Source organism: Cervus elaphus, chromosome 30 (assembly GCF_910594005.1).
Source record: "Cervus elaphus chromosome 30, mCerEla1.1, whole genome shotgun sequence".
Taxonomy (NCBI): domain Eukaryota; kingdom Metazoa; phylum Chordata; class Mammalia; order Artiodactyla; family Cervidae; genus Cervus; species Cervus elaphus.
Window position 1 is genome coordinate 28,644,140 of NC_057844.1, and position 27,629 is coordinate 28,671,768.

The 27,629-nt window shown below is 35.9% G+C and overlaps 1 protein-coding gene across 6 annotated transcripts in view; it reads right to left on the minus strand.

Annotated features, from left to right (window-relative positions):
• Positions 1-14,005: 14,005 nt before the first annotated feature.
• The window catches only part of PDS5B (PDS5 cohesin associated factor B), a 172,911-nt gene continuing 159,287 nt past the window's right edge, over positions 14,006-27,629 (minus strand). For 2 of the 6 annotated variants that reach the window (XM_043892501.1, XM_043892503.1), the window contains exons 32-35: positions 21,797-22,236; positions 21,596-21,703; positions 18,379-18,517; positions 14,006-16,999 (exon numbers count right to left, since the gene is read on the minus strand). In XM_043892501.1, coding sequence (XP_043748436.1) covers positions 16,964-16,999; positions 18,379-18,517; positions 21,596-21,703; positions 21,797-22,236 — 723 coding nt within the window. In that variant the 3' untranslated portion in view covers positions 14,006-16,963. Of the gene's footprint in view, positions 17,000-18,378; positions 18,518-21,591; positions 21,707-21,796; positions 22,237-27,629 lie in introns of those variants that run through there. The other 4 variants (XM_043892502.1, XM_043892500.1, XM_043892504.1 and 1 more) reach the window with 3 other exon arrangements.

Sequence of the window (27,629 nt, forward strand, 5' to 3'; positions counted from 1 at the left end):
TGAAATCCTTCAGCCAAGAAAATAATCCTCAAGTACAAACCACCTTTTTTTTTAAATTAGTCACTCTGCATTTGAATGCTCTGGTTTGTTTTTTTGGTTTTTTTGTGTGTGTGTGTTTTTTTTTTTTTTTGGTCTTGTTTTTGTTTTGTTGTGCAGCGGAAAAACTGTAGACTGAAGTAGGGGAAAGGAGAACTGTAAAACTTTACAGGCAGAGGGATAATTACTTCTGTTGTATTTGTCTTTTGGATTGGATTACTGTGATTGCAAACATTATTTCTCTTTCTTCAGCTCTACAGATATATCAGTCCAAGTGTCAATGATATTTAGACCAAGGGTAGCCGTGAAGAACAGAAAGAAAGCCAAAGAGAAGAAAGCTGACAGGCAGAGAATAAGAGCCAAGGAACAGGAATCAGAAAGGTCAACATTTCCAAGGGCTGCAGAGCTCACAGGAAAAATGGAATTGAGGGTCAGTGCCAGGCAAGGGAGGAGGAGCCAGAAACTAAAAGAAGCGAGCACACCTGTTGCTAAGGCGCTCACTGTGGCAGGTGGAATTTCCTGGAGAGCCACACCAATGTACATCCCTTTCCCAGGCTCGTCTTACATCACTGATGCTTCTCCAACAAGAAGTGGGGGCTGTATTCAGGACAAATGGCAAGTGTGAATGTAGAATATATATCTTCAGACATTCATTCATTCATTCTTACTTCATACTATGCTTCCCTGATAGCTCAGTTGGTAAAGAATCCGCCTGCAGGGAGACCCTGGTTCGATTCCTGGGTTGGGAAGATCCCCTGGAGAAGGGATAGGCTACCCACTCCAGTATTCTTGGGCTTTCCTGTGGCTCAGCTGGTAAAGAATCCACCTGCAACATGGGAGACCTGTGTTCGATCCCTGGGTTGGGAAGATCCTCTGGAGAAGGGAAAGGCTACCCACTCCAGTATTCTGGCCTGGAGAATTTCATGGACTGGAGTCCACGGGGTCGCAAAGAGTCAGACATGACTGAGTGACTTTCACTACACTTCACTTCAGACATTCAAGTACTCACAAAGTATACTTCCCATAACCCTTTCTTAGGAATTTACTTGAAGATGAATTCCAGCAAAATAAGGGAATTATCTAAGAGGAAGACCTGAGATTTAGGAAACAGATTCTACTTAAGAGATGGAAAGTCCAGAATGAGAGCTGTACAGAGTGATAAAACTCTAGGAGAGAGGTTCAGGTTTAAGCATGGGCGTAGGGTGGGGATGGGATTCAAGAGATTTTTCTCCTGAGAGTTTGGGACATTTTATTGCAGGTCATTCCATAATACCAGATTTTCCCAACTATGTATTCTTTATAAAAATTGAAAACTATATTAATATCAAATAACATTGATATTCTTAATAATTTGTGGTATATACTTATGGCTGTTTCTTTGCTTAGCTCTTATGAAGTTTTCTAGTTTTCTACTTATTTTAATCCTTTTTTCAATGGTTACACTGGTATAGAAAGAAAAGTCTGGTTTTTAAAAGTGGGATAAATAAGATTTCATGAAGGTCTATATCCAAAGTATCAAGTTGGGTCATTTAAAAGGATAACCTAATGTTTAACAGATTATAAGCAGAAAGCACAGGGCTTAGTCTCAGATTCAGGTTTGTTTAGGATTACAGCACAGAGACAATAAATAGGAACCAAGACAGAATCAGAGGTGTGGAGAAATCAAAACCCTTGTGCACTGTTGATGGCACAGCCACTGTGGAAAACAGTACAGAAGCTCCTCAAAAATTTTAAAAACAATTACTACATGGCTCAGCAATTCCAACTTCTGGGTATATACCCAAAAAACTTGAAAGCAGGATCTTGAAGAGATATTTGCAACGTTCATGTTCATAGCAACATATTAACAATAACTAACATGTGGAAGCAACCCACGAGTCCATTGACACGAATGGTGGTTGCCAGGGGCTGGAGGGAGGGGGAAATATGGAATCATCATTTAATAGGTATAGAGTTTCAGTTTTTCCAAAAGAAAAAATTTTGGAAATAGACGGTGGTGACGGCTATACATTAGGAATATAATTAATACCACTTAACTATGTACTTATAAATGGTTAAAATGGTAAATTTTGTTTGGTGAATTTTACCATCATTTGAAGAAATCAGAAAAAAAAATTTAAGAAGATGAGTGGGCAAGGTGAACTATAATTTGGACAGTGGGCAAAGGTCAGCAATTTGAGAAATTACCAAAGGTGGATAGTACTGAAGACAGCAACATGGTTTGTATATTCCCTACCTCTGTCCCAAGGCAGCAGATATAATACAGATACCCTAACACCCACACCCACACACCCACATGTAACTCTCAGTTCCCCATGACTGTATCTCACTTTTTCAGTTAAACATATTTTCTTTAAGGACCAACCATTACCCTCTTGTCCAAAAGTGGGTAATGATCCCAGTAACTGAATTACTGACACCTGAAAACTTCATCATCTACAGTTTTTTTTTTTTGCACACACAATTTTATTTGATTGACTATACTTTGAGGTTATAGTCAGTTATTTACTGCCATTTTATAGATAAGGAAACTGCAGCACAGATATGTAAAGTAACTTGACTGAGATTATACTTCTACTACATTTGCAGAGCCAGTAAAATTAAAGCACGGTTTGTCCACCTTTACACAAGGAGTATCACATGAAATGTACATATCTACATAAAGTTTCAATAAATGTTATTTTCCATGTATGTAGCAATATCATTCAAATGTATATAGATGGGAATAAAAACTTATTGAGTGTGGCAAATCTAAAGTTGACATATAAATTTTAGGTATACTTGAAAGTACCCTTAAGGATCCTGTACATCTCCATTGGTTTTATATACATAACCCAAAGCATTGATTTCCATGCATGCTAAAATTTGAGTTATTAATGTCCTAAACCTATGAAAGGCACAAAAGGGAGTATTCAGATGGCCAAAAAGTTCATTCAGGTTTTTCCACATTTTATGGAAAACCCAAACTTTTCAGCCAACCCAATACATTTAGATGTCAGGGCATTTAAACAACTTTGCCTTTAGGATAGCTATGAAAACACTGGAGAATGAAAAATAGGTAGATACTGCTTCTTGCAGTATTTACTTCATTTTATTTAAATATTTGCCTTTTATACACTTATTCAATCCTTTTTTTTTTTTTTTTTTGGCCACGCCAAGCCACCTGTGGGATCTTAGTCTTCGGACCAGGGATTGAACCCGTGCCCTCAGCAGTGAACGTGCAGAGTCCTAACTAATGGACTGCCAGGGAATTCTACTTACTCAGTCTTATTTAATACTATATGTTGCTGAGGTGATTAAAGAAGCTAGTGGAGTCACATCCCCATATCTTTCTTGGGGACTGGTTTTAAAATCAATGTATAAGTTAAATATGTTTATGACGTGGCTCTACTCAAGTATTACAGCTTTATATAAGTTTTCTCAATGGATATTAAAAGTACAATTTCTAGTGTGCAAAGGTCAGTAAAATTGTCTTCTTACCTTTAGGAAGAGGGCAGAAAAGTTGATAACACTTAGGTGAAGTTATAATGTCAGTTAAGGAGCGGGTGAAGGAAGGAAAACTACTATAGTGAAAATAACAGACATTCAGAAGGGTAGGAAAAAAATCCTAGTCTAACAATGTCACAAGGGCCAGTCAAAAAGCAAGTGATACAGAGAAGTCCTGAAGAAAGAAGACTGGGAAGGATTAGATTTGGTCATTGGTGATCTACAGTAATAATTCCATAAAATGAGCTGCTCTGAACTGGACAGTAGGAGCTCTGAGAAGCTGAAGTAACTCCCGCTTACAATGATAAACACCAGTAGCACAACCAGACATGCTGAAGATAATTAACTTTTGTTTTTGTTTTTTAAAGTGGCTCTGGAAGGCTCTGAGATGATGCATTAAGTATAAGCTTAGGAAACTTTCATCCCCCAAGCAAACAAAAAGAAAATGGGTAGGAATACAACGTAAGTGATGGAGTCAAGATAGGATTCCGTGGGATTCAGACAGAAAATTAAGTGCTGGCAATTATCTTCCCTCATAACATGAAAGCAGATAAGAACACACACATGCACGTGTACTCCAAGATAAACCCACAAGAGAAAGAAATTTAAAATTTTGGCAAATTCAGGCAAAAAAAACAAATCTTTAAGAAGAAACACAGCCTAAAATGCATGCTAGAGAAAAGCATTGCAAGGGTAATGTTTAGATGTGGAAGACAAATAGAAAATCTCTAAATATCTGAAAGGAATTCTAGAAACAGAACAGAGAAAATGAAGGGGAACAATAAGTAGTAAAGATAGCGATATGATATTTTAAAATCAGATGAAAAACAAAACGACAGAGGGAAGCTGGGAAAGGGAGCATCAAATACTTGTATCAGTCATAGAACTTTTAACATCCCAACTTTGAAATATATTAGTTAAAACTGATATAAGGAGAAATGGATAAATTCACTGGCCACATTAAAAGACTATCTCCTAAACTAATAGGTTTGACAGACAATAAAACCAAGATATATAAATTTAAATAGCCCAATATGTTCAATCTAAAACATTCATACACACACACACACACACACACACACACAATTTGGTACACAAAGCACTGTGAATAAACCTAAACAAACCTTCTTTTCAGACACATATGGAAACACACAACAAAAATTTCTTAACACAGACCAAGAATCAAAATTACACAAGTGGCCGCCTTGGCCTACATTTAGTTAAATTGGAAGTTAATCACAAAAAGATAACAAAATAACCAACCCCCTCCCCCCAATCCTACTAACATTCAGAATTTTTCTTTTTTCAAGTCTTCAGGGAAAAAAAGCCCATTAAGCTTAAGACTCAAAACAAAAATTATAAGCTGTTTACAAGTGAATAGTAAGGGATAACACTACAAAACAAAACCTTTGGATTGTAATCAAGCTGTAGTTAGAAGAGCAACATATGTATTATTAACGAAAGACTAAAGGTAAATGAAATAAGTAGCCCAAGAGACTAAAGAAGAATTTAAAAATTCAAGTAAAGTTGAAAAAAGGAATGAAGATTATTGCAGAAATTACAGAAACAACATGAAACAACAAAGAAATGCTCAACCAATGAAACCTAAAGCTGGTTCTTAGAATATTTCAATGAAATCTAAGGATATAAGGGGGGGAAAAAAGAATTTAAAAAAAGTATTTTTGAACCAAGACAAAGCTACAGAGGAGGTTTATAAAATAAAATTGCCTACATGAAACCTCAATCCAACAAATTTTTAAATCTAGACATGCCAGGGAAAACATGAGTTATCAAAATTTCACTTGTAGATTAACTATAAAAGAAGCTAAAAAGATGATAAAAGTTGCAGCTCCTAAAAAAAGCTTTTAAGGCCCCCAAGGAGTAAGAGAGTAAAGGAGTGACGGTAGACTGAGCCAGGGTTCCTTATCCATCAGCAACAATGAGAAAAAGTAAGTTTAAAGGAAAATAGAGTTTGCAAGACTGCTATGAAGTAAACTGTACAAAACTACTTATGGATATTAAAGATAGATACCAACTACCCAATCATATTCATAAATGGAAAGATTTCAGTATCGTAAAAATGATCATTCTTTAAAAAATAGAGCAACATGTAATAAGCATGGCTATACCTATTCCTCAAAGACACAGTACTGGGTGAAAAATAGGTTTCAAAATTATAGATACAATGCATTTTCCCCATAAAGTTTAAAAATATACAAAATAGTCCTATGCATTTTTAAAAATACACATATGTAAAACAAGGATGAAAATATGCACATGAATGATACACATTAATATCAGGATATTTATCTCCTAGTGAAGAAAGGGGGAAGAATGAAAAAAGGTTATAAGTTTTAACTATATCTTTTAGTATTTCTTCTTTTAAAAAAATTAGGAATGCATCTTTTGCATAGTGACTTTACTCTTAAAATACAGTAAATAAACATTTCTTGTTAAACATTCCTGAGAGATTTTACTGCTCACTCACAGCAAGAGCAGAGAACGTGTGTGTGTTAGGGTTGGGAGGAGATACTGAGAACTGAAACAAATATGGTGAAGTATTAACATCTTTTATATTTGGAGAATGAGATCATAATGATCTGCTATATTATTTCCCAGATGCTGAAAATATTTTTTACTGGAAAAGTGAAAAAGTAAACTTTTAAAAGGCACCAAGTACAATGTAAAATGTGAGCTCCGTGAAGATTTCAGGAAATAGATAATTCCTACATTATATAAATCGTTTCATAGAAAAATAAGAGAGCTTTCCAACTCATTTTAAAGGCTAGCAAAACCCTTCACACCAATACTGGAGTAAGGAGAACACAACAAAGAGAATTACAATCTCAATACTCGACATGAACATAAGGATACTGAGTAAAATGCTGGCATGCTCAATCTAGTAGGATGACCAAGTTGGGTTAATCCTGCCAAAGCAAGCAAGGATGATTCTATTTATGAAATCTATTAGTGTAATTCATTACACTGATAATTATATATTTTTAAAAAAACATAAACTGACATGCAAACATGGAATTCAACACACATTCCAGATTTTATTTTTTAATAACCCTGATTAGACAGAAATAGAAACTTTCTTAAACTGCAAAAGACAGGATGCTTTCTATTTAACAATGCTATGGGGATGCCAACCAACACAATTAGACCGGAAAAACATGATGTAAGTATCAGAACAATCTGAAATACTGACAAAACTGTTTGCAGAGAGTGTCACCTAACAAATCCAAGAGAATTAACTGAAAGACTCTTACAACTAGTAAAAGTTCAGCAAAGTGGCTGAAAACATAACACAATAGGTATAACCAGTTAGAAAACAGAATAACAACAACGTTAGCAATGACCAAAAAAACTTGTAAAATGTATGTTTTAAGATGCAAAGCCTATTCTTATAAAGAAAATAGTAAAATTATATTGAAAGGAAGGGCTTTTAAAAAATCTGTCTCGGTGAGCAGACTCAATATTGTAAAGATGTTGATATTCTGAGTAAGAGAAAATAACCAGAATAGCCAAGAACAAATAAGACACTGTTAAAATTACATTTTAGGGAAATGTCTCAGATTAAATATAAAACCTTATCATATGGGTATAGTAACTACATTATATGTTGGTTATAGGCAAAGACAAAGAAATCAGTGACACATGAGTCCAAAATCATATGCAGGTAGGCAAAAATATTTAGTTCATGATAGCTGTGGCATTTCAAACCGGTGGAGATAAAAGAAATTATGCAATAGACTGTATTAAGAAAAGCAACCACACACTTAGGAGAAAATAAAGTTAGAACACAATCACACACAATATACAAAAGCAGTCCCCAGATGGAGTAAATGTAAATCATTTACATGTTTTTTAAAAAAAAGGATATGTATTAGAAAACAGGAAAGTATTTTAAAAATCTTGTAGTAAGCACAAAACTCCGAGGCCACAGTGAAAAATACTGACAGATTTGAGCTCACGAAGAGGAAAAACTCCCATAGTATTACAGAAATTATGACAGAACACATCAATTGGGGATTCCCTGGCAGTCCAGTGGTTAGGATTCAAATGCTTTCACAACCATGGCCTGGATTGAATCCCCTGTCAGGGAACTAAGATCCCACAACCTGTGTGATAACAATTTTAAAAAAAAAAAGCTTAAGAAGATAAGTGGGTCACCAGAAGGTAACTTCCACAGATTTAACAAGCAAGTGAATAATGTGAGAATATATACAGAGCTCATGGAATAAAAAGTAAACTCACTTTATTACATATGCTAGGCAAAACCCATAGTACTTTTTATAACAAAATGTAACTCGGTGTAACTAAAGTTCATAACCCATCCCTACCTCCTCCCTTTTTGCCCAGAGATGAGTAACAACAACGATAAAAAGACACAGTTAAGTAGAAAAACAGGCAAATAGGAACAAGTAGTTCATGGACTAGAAAGAGCCAATCAAAAAAAAAAAAAAACATGTGACAATGGTCTTTCATTTGTAACTGGAGAAATGCAAATGAAAACAAAGTAAGTTTTATCAGCTGACAGAAGTTAAAACCAGTATTAACTGGCAGACTTTGGGGAAAGCAATTTGGCAAAACTTAAAATTTCACAATCCTCTACGCAGGAATCTATTTCTTACAGGAAATCGGGCATTTCAGCACAAAGACATGCAGAAAAGATCATTTACTGCCTCACTTGTAACAGTGAAAAATGTAAATAACTCAAATGCCCATCAGTAGAACACTGATTAAATAAATCATGGCATAACTACACAATGAGTCTTACGCAGCTGTTAAAAGTGTGCAATAAACCCGTATGTGCTGATGGCTTTGTAAGTAGAGGAAAAGATTGTAGAAGGGCATAGCATGGTCCCACTTACATAAAAACAAAAGATATACAGGTATGCGTGAGGAAGTGTAACTGAAATCCTGATCAGACGAAGGGTAATTTTCACATTTTGTGCTGAATGTGTCTTGTTTCCACCTCCTTTCTGTGGTAAAATATTTAGGAAGTACATGTGTTAAGGTTTCAAATCAAAAAAGATGTTAAACTGACTGTTAGTTACTGTGAACACTGTCTTTATCTGACTAATGAAACTACAGAACTCAAGACTAACAATTACTAATTATGAACAGTCTGAGGCTTAATGACAAGGTAATTGCTTCTTCAGAGCAAACTACTAAGCTAATCTTAGAGCTAACTAATTGGACTCCCTATTTATAGCCGGTTGAACTGTATTACACACCCTCCTAAAGCTGTTGCATTAAAAGTCCTAACATTAATAGTTTCCTAGCTTCTTTTGCTCTAAAAAGTCATGGGCAGCTCCCTGAACTGGCTTTGTAATTTAAAGCCCCCCACCATGTTCTCCCAAGCTACTTTTGCACAGGTTATCTCCCCACTACCCAAACACAACTCAGAAAGCTCCCTTGAGCCAAGTTGATCTCATTTCCCAAATGAACACTTATAGTATGCAGCACCCTCCAAACATTCACATATCATCTATAAGGGGTGAACACTATCTCCTCCTCTCCAGGATTTTTGTTTAATACCTACAGGCCCCCAGGGGGTGCAGAAGACAACCTAGTGAACTCAGTTAAACCCATCTATTCAAGAATGGAAATTGTCACGTAAATAAAACTTACATTTTTAATCCATCACCTTCTAGGATCTCAGTCTGAAACATTGTATATGCTTTCAGTAAAAAGGAAGCAGTATTGGTTTCAGTAAGTTATTAGTATTTGAATTCTAGTCCAAATGAGCAGTATAAGGATCACTTCAAACCATCAACTCTGGCTCTACCCTGTGACCTTTGGGCACGTCTAGGTTGCTTTGTGAGGCAATGGCACCCCACTCCAGTACTCTTGCCTGGAAAATCCCATGGATGGAGGAGCCTGGCAGGCTGCAGTCCATGGGGTCGCTGAGAGTCGGACACGACTGAGCGACTTCCCTTTCACTTTTCACTTTCATGCACTGAAGAAGGAAATGGCAGCCCACTCCAGTGTTCTGCCTGGAGAATCCCAGGGACGGGGGAGCCTGGTGGGCTGCCGTCCGTGGGGTCGCAGAGTTGGACACGACTGAAGCGACTTAGCAGCAGCAGCAGCAGCAGCAGCAGGTTGCTTTGTAAAATGCTGAGAATATACATTTCTCACAATGGGAGATGTAGTAATAGGGTATCCAATAAAATGTGGCCCAGTATTGTTATCACCTTGACTGGGAAATTCCAACATAATTTGGGAACTATATTACAACTTCTTTAAGACTTATATTAACATTTATTCCATCAATTGGTTTGATGATTAATATCTGACATAGCAGAAAAACAGCACACCTCTGGAGTAAAACATATGTGACCAACCCCTCTGGCATCACTTCCAAGATGAGGAATCTTGAATAAACCACTCTTTGACCCTCAAGTTCCCTCATCTGTTAAGGGGCATACCATCCACTACCACACTGAGCTACAGTGAGGGAGGGCTACGTGAAATAGTACATGGAAAGCCTTTAGTAAGGTGATCTGGCACAGTAAATTATCTGACTTCATCTTAAATAATTTGTCATGTTATTTATCTACATTTTAATAAGGTAAATTTAGATTTATTCAACGAGTGTTCTTGACTGCTAAGTACAAGGCATTGTGCTGTGTGCTGGAGATAAAACTAGTGAACAGAAACCCCATCTGTCTTCATGTAACTTACAATGTTGGAGGCAGTAAGATGATCCAAATACCAACTGGGCTAAGAGGCTCTATAAAGAAGTAAACTAAGAGGGCATACAATAGTAGGGTTTGTCCTCATCACAGAAACCTACAACGGCTTCCTCGGGGAAAATTCTTACTTGTTGTTTGAGTATGAGACAACTTAGATGCAGCAGAAAAAGGAAGAGGGCTCCAGGTACAAAGAATAGACTATACTTTATCTTTTGAATATCCATATCCCTTTATATGCACCCTAATAGCCTGTACCTCTGGCAACTAGGTGTAAGAGAACAGTGTGGCTGACACAGAGTAAGAAAAGTCTGGCTAGACAGGAGTGACCAAAGATGCAAAGCTGTGTAGGGCGCATTATCCTAAAGGCAATGATGGAGTGTGAAGGGGTTGCAGGGTTTACACTGCAGGATTTGTTGTTGCTGCTACATTTGGGAGGATCACTCTATTTCATGATAGTCTGGCTACACTGTGAAAATCAATTTGAGGTCAGGCAAGAGCAAATGTGACAGACAAGTTTGGAGGCAAAGACATGAGAACTTAAAGTAGAAAAATTCCAGGAGCAATCAGAAAGGAAAATCAACAGGACTTAATGACAGATGAGAATATAAGCATAAGGATGAGGAGTAGGAGGGAGGCAATTTCTAGGTTTCTGATTTGTGTTACTAGCTGAATGCTGGCTCTACTTTCAGATGTATGAAGATGACTAGATTCCAGAAGGAAAGGTTATGCATTCAGTTTTAGACATGTTCAGTCCAACATCTTTTTATTTTTAATTAAAAAATAAGAAATAAAAGCAGATCCAGATCTTGCCATTCTCCTACTCATCAAAGACAATGGATTCCCATCAAACTCTGAACAAAACTCCCAAGAGCACACATGTATGGTCTAGCTCTTTGCTGGCTTCTGAATTTCCTTCCAGCCCTTTTATCCATAGGTCACTTTCACTTCAGAAACACAGCCTTCTTGAAATCCCTAATGCGCTCATTCTTCCCTACAGACTTTTTGTACTTAACTCTTCCCTCTGCCCGTAATACTCTTTTTTCCCCTCACATGGTTTGGTTTGATTCCCTCACTTCATCGAAGTCCACAATCAGATGTCACCTTCTCAGAGAACCTTCTTTGATGATCCTTTGTAAAACTGCCCTCCTCTTGAGAGTCTGGGCTGGAGGGAAAAGCTGAATGAAATCGTAGTCTTGCTGTGCTTTCACAAAACACATGTCCCAAGACTTTTGAAACAAGTTTGAGTCTAACATAAGCTGCAACCCAAGCCCAATTCCATGGATTGAGGTAGTCGATGCCTAACAGAAAACAAAGCAAATTCTCTCCTAGGGGTGGGGGGGTGGGGGGTGGTGGAATCACATTAACTTCAATCCTTCAGTTCTTTCATGCACATTTTCCTGCAACAGAGAAAAAAATTAAAAGCCCTGTAAGGTGAGAGAAAGGAATGTGACCAAAAAAAATGTGACTGATAATGAAGAAAAAAAGAATTAGGCAATAATATCAGGTCCACAGATGATGAAGAGTTAGTTATGTAATTCCAATCTCTGCCAGTTGCATATTTTTATAAATGAGAGAAAAGCATAAAAAGAGACATTCAACAGAGAAATGAAATCTATAAAATATAACTGGACATTCTAAAGCTAAAAAGTATAATGTTTAAAACCAACTAATTGGGTGGGTTACACAGAAGACTGGATGGGGCAGAAGACAGGCTTGATAAATCTGAAGATGGGTTAATAGAAAATATTCAAAACAGTGAAGCACAGAGAGAAAAACAAGTAGAAAGAATAGGGAAAGTGAAAGTGAAGTGAAAAGTAGTCCAGTCATGTCCAACTCTTTGCGACCCCATGGACTGTAAGTCCATGGAATTCTCCAGGCCAGAATACTGGAGTGGGTAGCCTTTCCCTTCTCCAGGAGATCTTTCCAACCCAGGGATTGAACCCAGATCTCCCGCATTGCAGGTGGATTCTTTACCAACTGAGTTATCAGGGAAGCCGTATTTATAACTGGAGTGTCAGAAAGAGAGGAGTGATAATAGAGTAGAAGTAATTTGTGAGGGTAATCTTTCAAAACTGATGGAACACATCAATCCACAGCTTCAAAAGCTCAGGAAACGCCAAGCATGACAAATAAAATGAAAACCACTCAGCATGGTTAAACTGCTAAAACCACAAAGAGAAAATTCTAAAAGCAACCAGAAAAGAAAGACACGTTACCTACAAAGAGCAAAAGGGTTTTAAGCTGACTTCACAACAAAAAAATACAGAAATGAGAGGACAAGAGAATGCTAACTTTTAAGCTGCGAAATAAAACTGCCCATCTGGGAATTCCACATCCAAGGAAAATACCCTTCAATGATGAAGGTGTGATTAAGACCTTTCAAACAAACAAAAAAAAAAACACTGAATGAATTAACTGCCCCAGACCGGCACCATAAGCAATACTAAAAAGTTCTTCAGGCTGAAGGAAAATGAAATAAGATAGAAGCACAGAACTATCCCCCCCAAAAAAAGCAAAGAGAAAATTATGGATAAACAAGAACACTGATTATTGAAAGCATTGATATTCTGACATTTAAAACCAAAAAATATATAAAAAAATACAGAACAAAGAGTAGAGGCACAGCAAATGAAGCTGAACTGTTTTCAACTTCTTGCATTGTTCGTAAGGTTGTAAAAACATTAATACAGGGTAGACTATAATAAGTACAATACAGATACTGTAATCTGCAGGCTAACCACTGAAATAATAACACAATCAGGTATAACTAAAAAGCTAGTAAAAGAGATAATACAGCAAGAAGTACTTTACTGAGCCAAAAGAAGGTAGGAAAAGGAGAACATAAAGGAATAAAGAAAAAAATGGCAAAAAAAGAAAATACCAGAAAAAGCTAGCATATCAGTGATTAAACCAAAAATAAATAGCCTAAACCCTCTAATTAAAAAACAAAGATTCTAAGATTGGATAAAAGAACAAGACCAAAGGATAAGATGTTTACATATTACACGCTTTTCAACATAAGGTTGAAACAGGTTTCAAACAGGTTGAAAATAACAGGACAGAAGAAGTTCTGTCATGCAAAGAATAGTTACAACAAAACTGGTATGGCTGTTTCGATTATCAAAGCCAGCATGATGTATTCATACAGACAAGTGACATTTTATAATTATAAAAGTGTCAACTTCATCATAAAAATGTAACAATCCTAAATTTTACTGAATAACATAGCTTCCAAGTGTATAGAACAGCTTCTCCTCCAATCATTTCTACTCTCTATCCAATTTGTCCTTTTCTAATCTCCACATTTTCCACCATATGATATGATATTAAATACTGCTTGTTGTTCTCCTTATTCCCCCACCTCTTTGCGGAGGACGTGAGTTCTGCAAGGGCAGAGACTTACTATCCTGATCACACTTGTCCTCTGTAACCAGCCTAGCACATTATATAAATTCTATAATTTATATATAGAACTCTATAAATATTTGCTGAACACATTAACAAAACTGCCACTACATTTCTTAGTGCTTACGTTTGAAGTTGATATATTTCTTTTCTTCAGTTATGCAATCATTTAAATAATACTTAGTAAATCTCTGTCGGCCAAGATTTTGCATGAGTTCAAACAAAAAGTTTGAAAAATGTTACTAGGAAATACACTTTTCTCTTCATGAACCAAAGGCTCCAAAAGTAAAAATCATTAAAATATGACCTCCTCCACTTAGTAAATATTTAAATATATATGTATATAGATTCACATAAATAAAATAATACAATTATATATTAGCTTTCATGTTTATTCAACTTCACAGAAAATTCAAAAATGTGTCTGAAAATTGGTTATCTACCTAAATACCAATTGTTCATCATGGTGACATAATACTATATGGTAGGGGACATATGCCTAAGTTAAACAAATTCTTAAATTCCTGACATTCATTAAGTGGGCAAAAGGAAATCTTAAAAATCAAACTTAACAAGTTGTAAGAAAATACAGAAAGTCATTTAACCTTTAATGCCTGGAACAAGTTTTACAGCCACATTTGTAATTTACATATACAGTGGAGATCACTGAAAAAGCTTCCTGTTGCACTGCAGCAAGAAATTTTATTATAATGTAGATTAAATGGATTTGCTACACAGTGCAGCAAGATAACCTCACTGAAGAATCGTAAGATTTTCATAGTGGAACTTGTTACAGTGAGTTAAATATTTTCTTAATTTTATACAGTACATATTTTCAAAATGAACATTATCACTGAAGAGTTTGCTAACCACTGTTAGCAATTAATGTTTTACACATACTTAATTTTACTTTAGTTATAGTATGTGGCTCTCCAAATGTTAGTACATGAAATGTTAAGTTTAAACATAATAATAAGATAATCCCCTAAGATGACTCAGGACATCAAAACTTTGATCATTATTGCACCTATTTTTCTACAGAAAAATGGAAAATTTACATTGTAATCCTCCCAAAAAGTGAACAGACAAGTTATAAAATCACAGACTCACTGGCATTGAACAAAATCTACAATGAGCATTTTGTGTGAACTAATGTACAGAATTAAATGTGCAATGAAATTTGGTTAACTATGATCATGCAAATAAAAATCCTCCACAATCATTTTTTCATTATGTTTTATAAAATGGTCTTAAAGATATACTTCCATAAACATTTCTGGTGCAATTTAGTCAAAGACAAAAATACAAAGCTATCCCTTATTCTTTATTTTATAGATTTAAAAACATGCCTTTGTACTGCTGAAATAGAAATAGCGTGTTTGGGAGAATTGAGCTAATGACACGTTTAAAAACCAGCTGTATGTTGGTCCAACATTAGATGCCTTGATATATAGCAGCCTCCCATTATCACTGGTGTCAGTACAGTTGTAAATGAAGAATAGTTAAATATTGAGAGATTAAGACACAATTCAAAACTTTTTTTTTTTAAATAAAAGGCCCTTTCATAAACATGAAGAAATTTTTAAAAGAAAAATAATCATGTCAATTGTGAGTATACACTGGAAAACAGTAAACGTCATTTTCCAAAATAGTAGTTTCTTTATTATATCCCCCATCTATTATAACCAATCTTGGAAATATACCTTAAACATAATGGTATATTTAAATGAAAATGCTCCATTATTCACTGTGATAAATAAGTTAGAATACGATTTTCTTTTCTGATGGAACCATGAAAAAATGAAAGAACAGCACCTGAAATACTAAAATGAATTTAGGTAAGCATTAAGTCATACCCTATATGTTTTGGTTGAAAATACAGTTCATAAAACTGTATGAAGGATACTGCCTTTGTTTCTATATTTTGTAGATTATAACAAAGAAAAGAAGAAAGATATGCTCTAAACCCAAATAAATTTCCACTTCTCTCAATCTGGACAAGTGGAATTTCATTCAAAGTTCATAAGACTGTGGTACCTACAGTAGCTCATATAGTTGGATATATCACTCCCACCCTGCCCCTCCCCCCAAAAAACAATTTTTGGCTCCAAAATAAAGTACAATAATAAACTCTTGATGAAAAACTATGTTATGGGGCAATCTATCATATACTATGGCTAAATATGAATTTACAGAAAAGAGCACATCCCATTTTCAGCAATTTTTTTTCATAAACATGCAACTCACTATAAAATACAAAACACTTGCTTTCAAGAACAGCTTTATAAAGACACACTGCATCAATAAAATTTTTTTCTTTCTGATTAATTTTACACTGTTATGGAGAACTGAAACATTTCTAATGTGTATATATCAGATTTTATATTATAGTGTAATAATCTGCATTTTCTGAACATAATGTTCAAGAGGAAGTATCTATACACAATAACATTCTAGACTATCAGAAACTAATTCAAATTACAGAATTTTATTGATACAGTAGATTAATAAAAACTGAAAAGGGATGATAAAATGGGATAAAGAATTCAGTACATTATTTTAATAACACACTCTTTAAAATTAAAATATTTTAAATCTCTCTCTTTTTAAAATTTTCATTGCCATGAAAGGCCAGAAAATTCTGGGACCAATACTGAGGTGTAAATAATCAAACAACTTCAGGACTGTTTCACCATTTGTGTGGCGTCCTCCCATCAGAGGCATGATTTAGGTGTGATGGCAGACCACTTAGCACCTCTGCAGATTAAGGATGCCTGGGAGTAAACACCAGCTAAGAGACGCACGGGAAAGAGAGCATTTCAACTCTCCAACAAACAGTGACATCAAGAAAATGACACCATTCGTTGAAAAAAAATTTTTTTCACAGTAAAATTGCAGAGAATACAAATACAAACACTGACAGACTGCTGCTTAAGATCTATCCTAACAAACTCTTTTCAAATCAATAGATCCAATAAACAGTTGAGCACTGTCAGTTTAAAGCCGCAGATAAAAGCTATACAAGCACTTTAGAAGTCAGAAACATCATAAAAAAAAAAAAAAAAGAAAAAATATATTTACAAGTTTCTTCTTTAGTTTATGTCTACATAGCCATCGCACATTAGACTCTTCCACAAGACTCCATAGTCAATGTTGTCACCATGCGCATGGCTAAAGCGTGTGACCACAGACACATGAGGTCATCAGAGTAAGGTCCAACTGTCCACTCTTCAGCAGTCCCATATTGTGCATCAAAGGCTTTATTCAGCCTGAAGCTTGACAACCACTTTTTTTTCAAAGCTCTCACACAGAAAGTTATTAACGGCATCTGTTCATCGCCTTTCTCTTTTAGAACCTCGCCGCCGCACCTTGAAAGAAACATCAACAGGTGTAATTACCATTGTTTTATAACCAATTATTCTTCTTAACATGTTCCTGATAGTCCTTCCTTAAAATCTTTCTCCTACATTAACTTTCTGCCTTAGCATCACATACATGAATGCTCATATACAGTCTTTCCCAGGATTAGCAAAAAAGAAAATATTTTACTTTTCTCTTTAATAATTTTAAAGAGAAATGAACAGAAGTCAATGTCAACAGCAAAAAACAATGACAAATATCACTTTGTTATTTATGTGTCTGTAGTAAAGTATGTGTCTGATATTTATGAATTTAGGCTTATTAGCTACCTTTCTCAGAAATTACCTATTGAGTTTGGATCATAACAATTATCAAAAACATAAAAAATGTGGGAAGTACTAATGAAAGCATAAAATTTCAGATAAAATAAGTTCAGTATTAACAAGAGGAACACAAATAGAACAGGATTTTAATGTAATTAACTTATAGTTTAGTTTTCTTTTAATGAATCCATCAGTTACTATGTACTTTTCAGCCTTATTTTTATACCTTCCCCCCATAAAAACCCTTTACAAGCCAAACTAGTTTGAGACCATAATTCAACATATTTTTTTCCTCTGGTCTTCAACTAGTTCAGATAAATGAATCCTGATGCAGACAGAGGTGCTGATTATATTAAATAAGACAGAGGCAAGGGTCAACTCTGGGGTTTGATCACAGGACACACGTTTCTCAAACAAAAAAACTGAAACTAGCTGAGCTGATCCACAGATTCAGCATGAATATTAGCAATACACAGCTCTTACTTAGATGCATCAATTATATTTCTTCCAAAGAGAAAAATCGGAGATGTGACAGGCAAAGTCATTCATTATTTTAAAAAGTATCTCACGAGGCACCACATTCCTACTTTTGTGAAAGAAAGGTCTATTGCCAATTTTTATGAATTCCAAACGCTAATTTTATTTGAAGACATGACTTTATTCTACATGACTGACTAACTTCTAGTTGCTACTGAGAAACTCAAACAAAAAACTTATACGAAATATTACCAAGAGTATATATAACAGAAAACGTAAATGCATGTGGTGGTGTCCCGAGACCATCACTTGCTCCTCTCTGCATTCAGCTGTACACTAGATATTTACACTTTCACTAGGCTACGTCTATTACTCTCACTTGGTTTCAGGTTTTCATAAATGATATTTTCTCCACAATCTAAGCTGATAGATGAACTAACACTACAAACAAATGAAAATACATATATATATAAATATTCAGAATTATTAAGTAACAGCAAGTGCTAAAAGAATCTGACCACTTATCAACTCTAATTCTATTGAATACATTCCATACTAACACACATGGCACTTTAAAAAACACATACATTTACTGTAGAGACTTCCTCTTCCTCTGTTTCTTCCTGTGGATTTTCATCATTGACAGGAGAGCTACCCTGAAACACATCTATTTCTTCACTTGAGTCATTTTCTTTAGTAGCTGCTTGTTTAGAGCGTCCTACACGGCTACAGTAAAACACAGGTAAAATAAAATGAACATTGTGATTATTAAGTGGTAGTTTACTTCATAAGAGGGCTTCTCTGGTATACTGCTCAGCTTGGTAAAGAATCTGCCTGCAATGCAGGAGACTCAGGGGTTTGATTCCTGGCTTGGGAAGATCCCCTGGAGAAGGGATAGCCTACCCACTCCAGAATTCTTGATCTTCCCTGGTGGCTCAGATGGTAAACAATCGGCCTGAATGCAGGAGACCTGGGTTTGATCCCTGAGTTGGGAAGATACCCTGGAGAAGGAAACGGCTACCCCTCCAGTATTCTGGCCTGGAGAATTCCACAGACTGTATACAGTCCATGAGGTCACGAAGGGTCAGACACGAATGAGCAACTTTCACTTTCTACTTTACTTCATAAGAGGAAATGCTCTAAATACTTCATAGACTTTCCTTTATTATCATTTTTACCCTCAATTACCATGTAAGCTAAGAAATATTTTTCTTACATTCTAAACCCTAAACCAGTACTTAACCCTAGATTGTTACATATAAAAAGATCTACCAAATAACAAAAGTCAAGGTGACTGAAACCAACATCATAAAGGATTTTAAAATATAACCCAAAGTCTATTCTTCCTTTTATCTTTCCCAAGTCTGTAAAAGGCATCTATGTCTACTGAATTGCTCAAACCAGAAAATTTAGAGTCTTCCTTAATAGTGTGCAATTCTTTATCTGACCCAAAGATAAATCTCAAATCCATTCACTTCTCTCCATCTTCACTGTTACATCGTACATATTTCTAAATCATTCTCATCTTTTGCCTCTCTACAAGTAATCTTTTAAAAATGTAAAACAGCTGATGTCACGCCCCTGAGAGAGGCCCCTACTGTACTCAGAGTAACTGCGTTAACCTCCTTGATAAGTACATAAGGACCTTTAGACTGGCCTTGCCTACTTGTCAGTTCTCATCTCTTTCTACACCCCCAATTCCCTGAAACTGCAATACAGCAAAAACTTTGCCTTCCTTCGGCTCTCTGAATTTGTCAAGATTCCCACTTCAGAACCTTCCAAAACAGGGTTCCCTCCACCTGAAATGTTCTCTCCCTACTATCTAGAAGTCTAACTCTTACTGTTCTCAAGGAATCAACTTGAGGAATCAATTTGTTCTCAAGTATCAACTTTCCAAAGAGAAAACTTCCCCAGCCCTCTCATTACACTCTCTTAGAGCACCCTAACTTTGTCCTCCAAAGTACATTTCACAACTTACTATTCCACATTCATGTGTGAATATTTAATAACTACATGCCTGTTTAGATGGTAAGTACTATAAGGATGTCTGTCTTCTGTCACTATATTCCTTAGCACCTAGTACTCTCTGATACATAGAAGACACTCAAATATATGTAACAGATACCACCATTTAATTAAATGTATATATCTGTCAGTATTTAATTTTTAATTTAGAATTTTCTAATCATTTCAATAAGCAGTTGAACATACATACTGTTTAATCTGTACTCAAACCAATTTACTCAAATTTACTTACCTGATTCAATTTTTCACAATTAACAGAAGAAAATACAGGGAAAATAATACAATCTTGCTCAATTCCACTGAGATCAGAACAAGAAAACAAGCAAATAGTAACATATGTGATCATACTACCTCTAAAGAGGGGCTTTCCAGTAAAAAGAAGTTAGGCTGTTAAGACAGGACATAGACTCTCTTTCTGTGTTGATTTTTTTAACAGAAAATACTTGCTTCAAATACTCCCATGAGAAGGACTTGTGTAATTTTACAAGATAATATGATAATCATATAAGCCCTTAATTTTATGATGCCCAAATATAAACAAAGTTACAAGCATGAACGATATTTACCCTGTTATTTTGTTATAAAATTAATCATCGAAATTTAAGCTATCTTAGGAATTTTTTTTAAAAAACAGTGATTTTCCATGGTTGAATACAAACACACTTACAAAACTGCAGCAAAAATGTACTTATCTTTACTTTTTACATGAAGGAAAAATTAAATGGAAAAAGGCGGGAAGTAATGACTAGACACTTGGTAACTTTTCCTATGGAATACATAGGAACAGGAAAAACTATGAACTGAGTGTTTAACCAAGGTGTGCTGGCAACTCTGAAAAGTCAAGCCACTGAAGTATGGGATTACTTTCAGAAAAACTGCAAAATTTCTAACAGACAACATGCTACTCTGTTTTTTCTTTAAATGAGATAAACAGTGCCAAATTTACAAATTACAACATTGGTGCCCCTGCCACTTTAATAATTTCGGACACAGATTTGTTACTGTAACTCTCCTATAAACATGTATTTGTGTGAACATCCAAAACTATCTATATGTAGATACAGACCTATTAATTTGATTAGAAAACAAACAATATCAAGACATCAAAAGCTTGACATCACTATGGGATAATTTCCACTAATGTACTTAGGAAAAATGATGCCTGTTACTTTCCTACATTGATCAAAGAAGGAAAGCAAAAGTGTATAAGCTATTTTTTTAAAGCTGCTGAGGAAAGATGGAAAACCTGTAATGTGGAATAACAAGAAAATGTGATCTATGCTGTGATTTTTTAAAGATACGCCATCATCTCTTTAGGTACCATAAAGTGTATACTGGAAATAATAAACTATTTGGTATTTGTTTATAACCATTTGTCTAAAACCTATAAAAATGTACAAATGTCGCCAAAGGATGATTGGGGTATCAATCACATAGGTAAGTTTACAAAAATTTTATCTTACCTAGTATAATGGGCTAAATATATGGGTGGCTCAGACAGTAAAGAATCTGCCTGCAGTGCAGGAGATCTGGTTCAATTCTTGGGTCAGGAAGATCTGGAAAAGGGAATGGCAACACACTCCAGTATTCTTGCCTGGAGAATTCTTCCCTGGAGAATGGATAAGGGAGCCTGGTGGGCTACAGTCCAGGGGGTCACAAAGAGTTGGACACAACTGAGCAACTAACACTTTCACGATGTATTTGCTATACTTAAAAATTTATGAACTCTTGCAAAATAATTTGAAACTGGTTTGAAACTTAATATTATTTACAACTTACACATTTTTGGGGGGTTGTGATGGTGATGGCGTTTTTGATGGTCTTCCTCGTCCTTTCTGTGGTATGGACTGTGTGGATTCAACTGCACTAGTTTCAGGAGACTCTGCTCTGCTTTGGGGAAGACCCAGATGCAGACAGCATCAAGTTATGATTTATAGTACAGTAACTGAATGAATGCAGTTCAGAGTTGCACACACTTACCTCTGCTGTGCTCTCCTTGAAGTCCGGTGCTGTTTACTTTTTGACTTCTGCTCTGTGTTTCCACTTTGTCTTTCTTCTTCGTCGTCATCTTCTGCTGTTGAAGGTCCAGATTTTTTTTTGCTTCCTTTTTTGGATGTTTTCATCGTTGGCTCTTCTTTGGGCGTACCCCCACCAAGAGGTTTTGGTGGTCGGCCTCGTTTACCTTTTTTTGGCGGACTGTTCTGTTCATCCTCATTTTCCAGTATATCCTCTTTGAGCCTCTTTTCCTCAGGCCACTGCTGTTCGTCTGACTCTGAAGCCGTGTGGCCTCTCTTTCGTCCACGCTGACTGCCTTTAGGTTTCTGTTCTTGTACCAACTTGGAAAGGTCATCCATGCCTAATTTCTCTTCCGAATCTGTTACAGGTGTCTTTTTCCGGCTTCTAGGTTTGTCCAATTCAGACTAGGAATAAAAGACACGATTTCAAATATAAAACTTAGTATACATTATTAGTGTGTGTGTGTGTGTGTGTGTGTATATATGTATATGTTCAAGAATAAACAAACGAACAAAATCTGTTATCCACTTCAGTCATAAGAATGTACCTAAATAAGGTCTAGAGGTTTTAAGCATGTCAGAACCATAACTACCTACTTGCTTTTATTAACAATTTTCTAATATAAAACTAATCTGGGGTTAAGAGGGTAAATTTTTATTCTTACTCAAGCTAGAGAGCCTCAGATGAAACCTCTCAAGATCAGTAGATGATTAGATTATAAATTTTTGGTGAAGAGCTAGTCCATTAAAAAGAACATTCTAAATTCAATGCTTAAAAGGAGTCATAGTTCAGTACTCATTATAAAGAATTGTAGTTGTTTCTTATTAGTATCTGTTGTCTCTACCAAGTTTTAATTGGCAACTTACTTTCAAATATTTCACAAATGTCTATACTGTTTTGGTAATAAAAATCAATGTATTTTCTTGGGAAAAAAATCCATCTGGTCTACTAAAAAAAGAAAAAAAGCCAAATTCAATGCTTAAATAATAGACTACACTGAGTATAGTGGATCTGCATTTGATAGTCAATTTAAGCAATCCTAATTTTACCACACAGTGTATATAATAAGACATAAATATCAACTATGTAATGCATAATGCATACACATCATAAAAGAACTATTTTATTTCATAAATGGAGGTTGCAAAAGATACAAAAGTTAAACATATTCATCATTTATTAAAAATTCTGAAAATACTTCTGAATCAAAGACATTGCTTCTTCCCAGATACAACAACAAAATACAAAAATCAGTCACTTTCAAATTTAATATAAAATCCCAGTCTACATTCACAGAATTTAAGCCTTAACTCCTAGATGGACATTCTTTAAAGAAATTCTTCAAAGAAACCAGGAATAGTATGTATGAATTTGTAATTTTCTCCATACGTGTACCATGTATGTAAAACATATAAAAACATGTTTGTAGTACTAAGTTAATTTCCAAATGGTCTGTTCCTTTACATTCTTTTTTTTCCTTTACATTCTTAAAACATCTGTGGAAACAAAAATTATCTGGTTACTTGTAATTCTTCACATGTTTAATTAGCCATTTGTGTTTCCTATCTTGTGAACTGCCCAATTATGCCCCTTGCCTGTTTATTGGAGTTTAGAGTTTTAATCTACAATATTTTACATTTCTGTGTATATTTTAAATTTTATTTCCTGTTCGTTGTGAACTCAATTGTGTCCCCACAAAATTCACAAGCTGAAGTATTCTGATATTCTTTGGAGATGGGGTCTTTGGGAGGTAATTCTAAAGTCACAAGGGTGGGGCCATCATGATGGGATTAGTGCCCTTAGGAAAAGAGACACCAGAGAGATCTCACTGTCTCTCTCTCCACCAGCTTGTTGTTCAGTTGCTCAGTCATGTCCGACACTTTGCGGCCCTGTGAACAGCAGCAGGCTGGGATTCCCTGTCCTTCACCATCTCCACAAGTTTGCTCAAACTCATGTCCTCTTACCACTAGATAAGAACACATTAAGAAGAGAGGGTGTGTGTGTGTGTTCAGTCATGTCCAACTCATTGTGACCCCATGGACTGTAACCCGCCACACTGATCTGTCCACGTAATTTTCCAAGCAAGAATACTGGAGCGGGTTGCCATTTCCTACTTCAGGGAGTCTTCCCAACCCAGGGATCGAACCCAGGGTAACCATCTGCAAACCAGGAACAGAGAGCCCATCAGCAACTGGACTGGCCCACACTTTGATCATGGACATTCGAACCTCCAGAAATATGAGAAAATTTGTGTTGTTCAAACGTTCCAGTCTATGGTGTATTGTTGTGATGGCTGAACAGACTAAGACATTATCATATCTTGTTTAAGAACAGGATGTGAGTTGAGGTTCTAAACTGTTTTACCTACTCCCATTGCCCAAGACACATCTAATCACTTCAAAATCACTGATATATTATGCTTCCTTTACTTTGTATTATTTTTCAAAAACAGAAACGTTTCTAGGTATTAGTAAAATACTATGCAACAAAAGCACAGTATTTTACTAATTATAACTAAGCATGTTTGTGTTTGGTTGTGCTGATTTTATCATTACTCCTTCTTTGCATCCATTTATACTACCCCTGAGCTTCCTTGGTGACTCTGGTAAAATATACCTGCTAATGCAGGAAGACACAGGTTTCATATCTAGTCTGGGAAGATCCCCTGGAGAGGGAAATGGTAACCCACTCCAGTATTCTTGGGAATACAGGAAATCCTGGGAGATCCCATGGACAGAGGAGCCTGGGGGGCTATAGGCCATGGTGTCACAAAGAGTTGGACACAACTTGGCAGCTAAACAACATTCTTCACCATGGACTTAAAATCACACTGGAATTTTACAATGATGTTTTCACTTCAAACTGTCATCTTTTTAATTCATTTATCCCATTAAGGAATATGGCATGTCCCCTCTCTTTCCTATGTTTCTCAGTTTTGATGTTTTCTCCACATAGGTTCCTCCTACTTCTTTTTAAGGTTATGTTTCAGTTCAGTTCAGTTCAGTCGCTCAGTTGTGTCCAACTCTTTGCGACCCCATGAATCGCAGCACGCCAGGCCTCCCTGTCCATCACCAACTCCTGGAGTTTACTTAAACTCATGTCTATCAAGTCAGTGATGCCATCCAGCCATCTCATCCTCTGTCATCCCCTTCTCCTCCTGCCCTCAATCTTTCCCAGCATCAGGGTCTTTTCCAATGAGCCAACTCTTCGCATGAGGTGGCCAAAGGATTGGAGTTGCAGCTTCAGCATCAGTCCTTCCAGTGAATACCCAGGACTGATCTCCTTTAGGATGGACTGGTTGGATCTCCTTGCGGTCCAAGGGACTCTCAAGAGTCTTCTCCAACACCACAGTTCAAAAGCATCAATTTTTCAGCACTCAGCTTTCTTCATAGTCCAACTCTCACATCCATACATGACCACTGGGAAAACCATAGCCTTGACCAGATGGACCTTTGTTGGCAAAGTAATGTCTCTGCTTTTTAATATGCTATCTAGGTTGGTCATAACTTTCCTTCCAAGGAGTAAGCGTCTTTTCATTTCATGGCTGCAGTCACCATCTGCAGTGATTTTGGAGTCCCCAAAAATAAAGTCCAACACTGTTTCCACTTTCCCCATCTATTTCCCATGAAGTGATGGGACCGGATGCCATGATCTTAGTTTTCTGAATATATGAGCTTTAAGCCAACTTTTTCACTCTTCTCTTTCACTTTCATCAAGAGGGTTTTTAGTCCTCTTCACTCTCTGCCATAAGGGTGGTGTCATCTGCATATCTGAGATTACTGATATTTCTCCCAGCAATCTTGATTCCAGCTTGTGCTTCTTCCAGCCCCGCGTTTCTCATGATGTACTCTGCATAGAAGTTAAATAAGCAGGGTGACAATATACAGCCTTGACATACTCCTTTTCCTATTTGGAACTAGTCTGTTGTTCCATGTCCAGTTCTAACTGTTGCTTCCTAACCTGCATATAGGTTTCTCAAGAGGCAGGTCAGGTGGTCTGGTATTCCCATCTCTTTCAGAATTTTCCACAGCTTATTGTGATCCACACAAGGTTATGTTTAGATCCTTCTATCTAATTTCACTGTAACAGTTATTGCTGTAAAGTAAATCTTTTTTCCCCCAAGTGGCTATCTGATATAAAGTAAAATGACCAGAGTAAAGTTAATTATATGTATACATACAGACATACATCTACCATGTTAAATTTAGTTTTTCTATTGCTTCCCCTTATTTTTTTTAAGAGTATAAAAATAAATGTCTCTTCCTTTTCACTGTCATACTTTTGGTTCCTATTTCGTGTCTTTCAGAACTGGCCAAATATTCCAGAACAAGAACAGTGGTGATAACCAACTGTTTGTTTTGTTCCTGATTTTTAATAAAAATGCTTCAAGTATTTTGCCTTTAAGAATAATAATTTTGACCAAATCAATGACTGCTGATTTAAACAGATAAAACTTTTAGCATATAATGAAGTTATGTTTCTAGCATTAACTTACAAAGAGTTCACTCATTTGCCAAGAATCAAATTTTATTTATATCTGCTTGGCATGATCTGAGATTATCTTGTTAGCATCTTTTATTTAGGATGTTGACTTGCTATATAAAAAGATTTTTTAGCATTTAAATTATCCTTGCATTCTGGGAAGAAAAAAGACATATAAATGTTTGGTTTTAATTTGTTAGTACTTTTCTAGAGTTTTGTACATAAATTAAAAATTAACTGTCATTACTTAGAGAAGGGAAGGAAAATATTAAAATAAAACTAAAGTTTCCAATTATAAATATTACAATTCATTTTGACATCCAAAGATCTGAAAAAAAAAAAAAAGGCTGAAATCTTAATGTTCTAGAAAAGGCTGGTGGTAAAAAGGAAATTCAATGTCTGTTTTCTTGACAGTATCATAAAATAATCTAGCTTCCTAAAGCACTAAATTCTCTAATTTTTCATTTTGTACTGTACTGTTTTCAGAACAGAGGGGGTATAAAATCGACATTAGAAGTAGGAAATGGGGAAAATGTTAACTGTAAAACTAAATTATTATTGTTCAGTCGCTAAGTCGTGTCCAGTTCTTTGCGATCCCTGTCTTCACTATCTCCTGGAGTTTGCTTAAATTCATGTCCATTGAGCTGGTGATGCCATCCAACCATCTCATCCTCTGTTGTCCCCTTCTCCTCCTGCTCTCATTCTTTCCCAGAATCAGGGTCTTTTCAAATGAGTCAGTTCTTCGCATCAGGTGGCTAAAGTATTGGAGTTTCAGTTTCAAAATCAGTCCTTCAATATTCAAGACTGATTTCCTTTAGGATGGAGTGGCTGGATCCCCTTGTAGTCCAAGGGACTCTCAAGAGTTCCAACTGTTGTGGTTCTCCAACACCACAGTTCAAAAGCATCAATTCTTTGGTGCTTAGCCTTCTTCATGGTCCAACTCTCACATCCATACATGACTACTGGAAAATCCACAGCTTTGACAAATGGACCTTTGTTGGCAAAGTGACATCTCTGCTTTTTAATACGCTGTCCAGGTTTGTCATAGCTTTTCTTCCAAGGAGCAAGTTTTTGGATCCCAAGAAAATAAAATAAGTCACTGTTCCCACTTTGTTCCCATTTATTTGCCATGAAGACGGGATGCCATGATCTTAGTTTTTTGAATGTTGAGTTTTAAGCCAGGTTTTTCACTCTCCTCTTTCACCCTCATCAAGAGGCTCTTTAGTTCCTCTTCACTTTCTGCTGTTAGGGTGGTATATCATCTCCACATGAGGTTGTTATTTCTCCTGGCCATCTTGATTCCAGCTTGTGATGC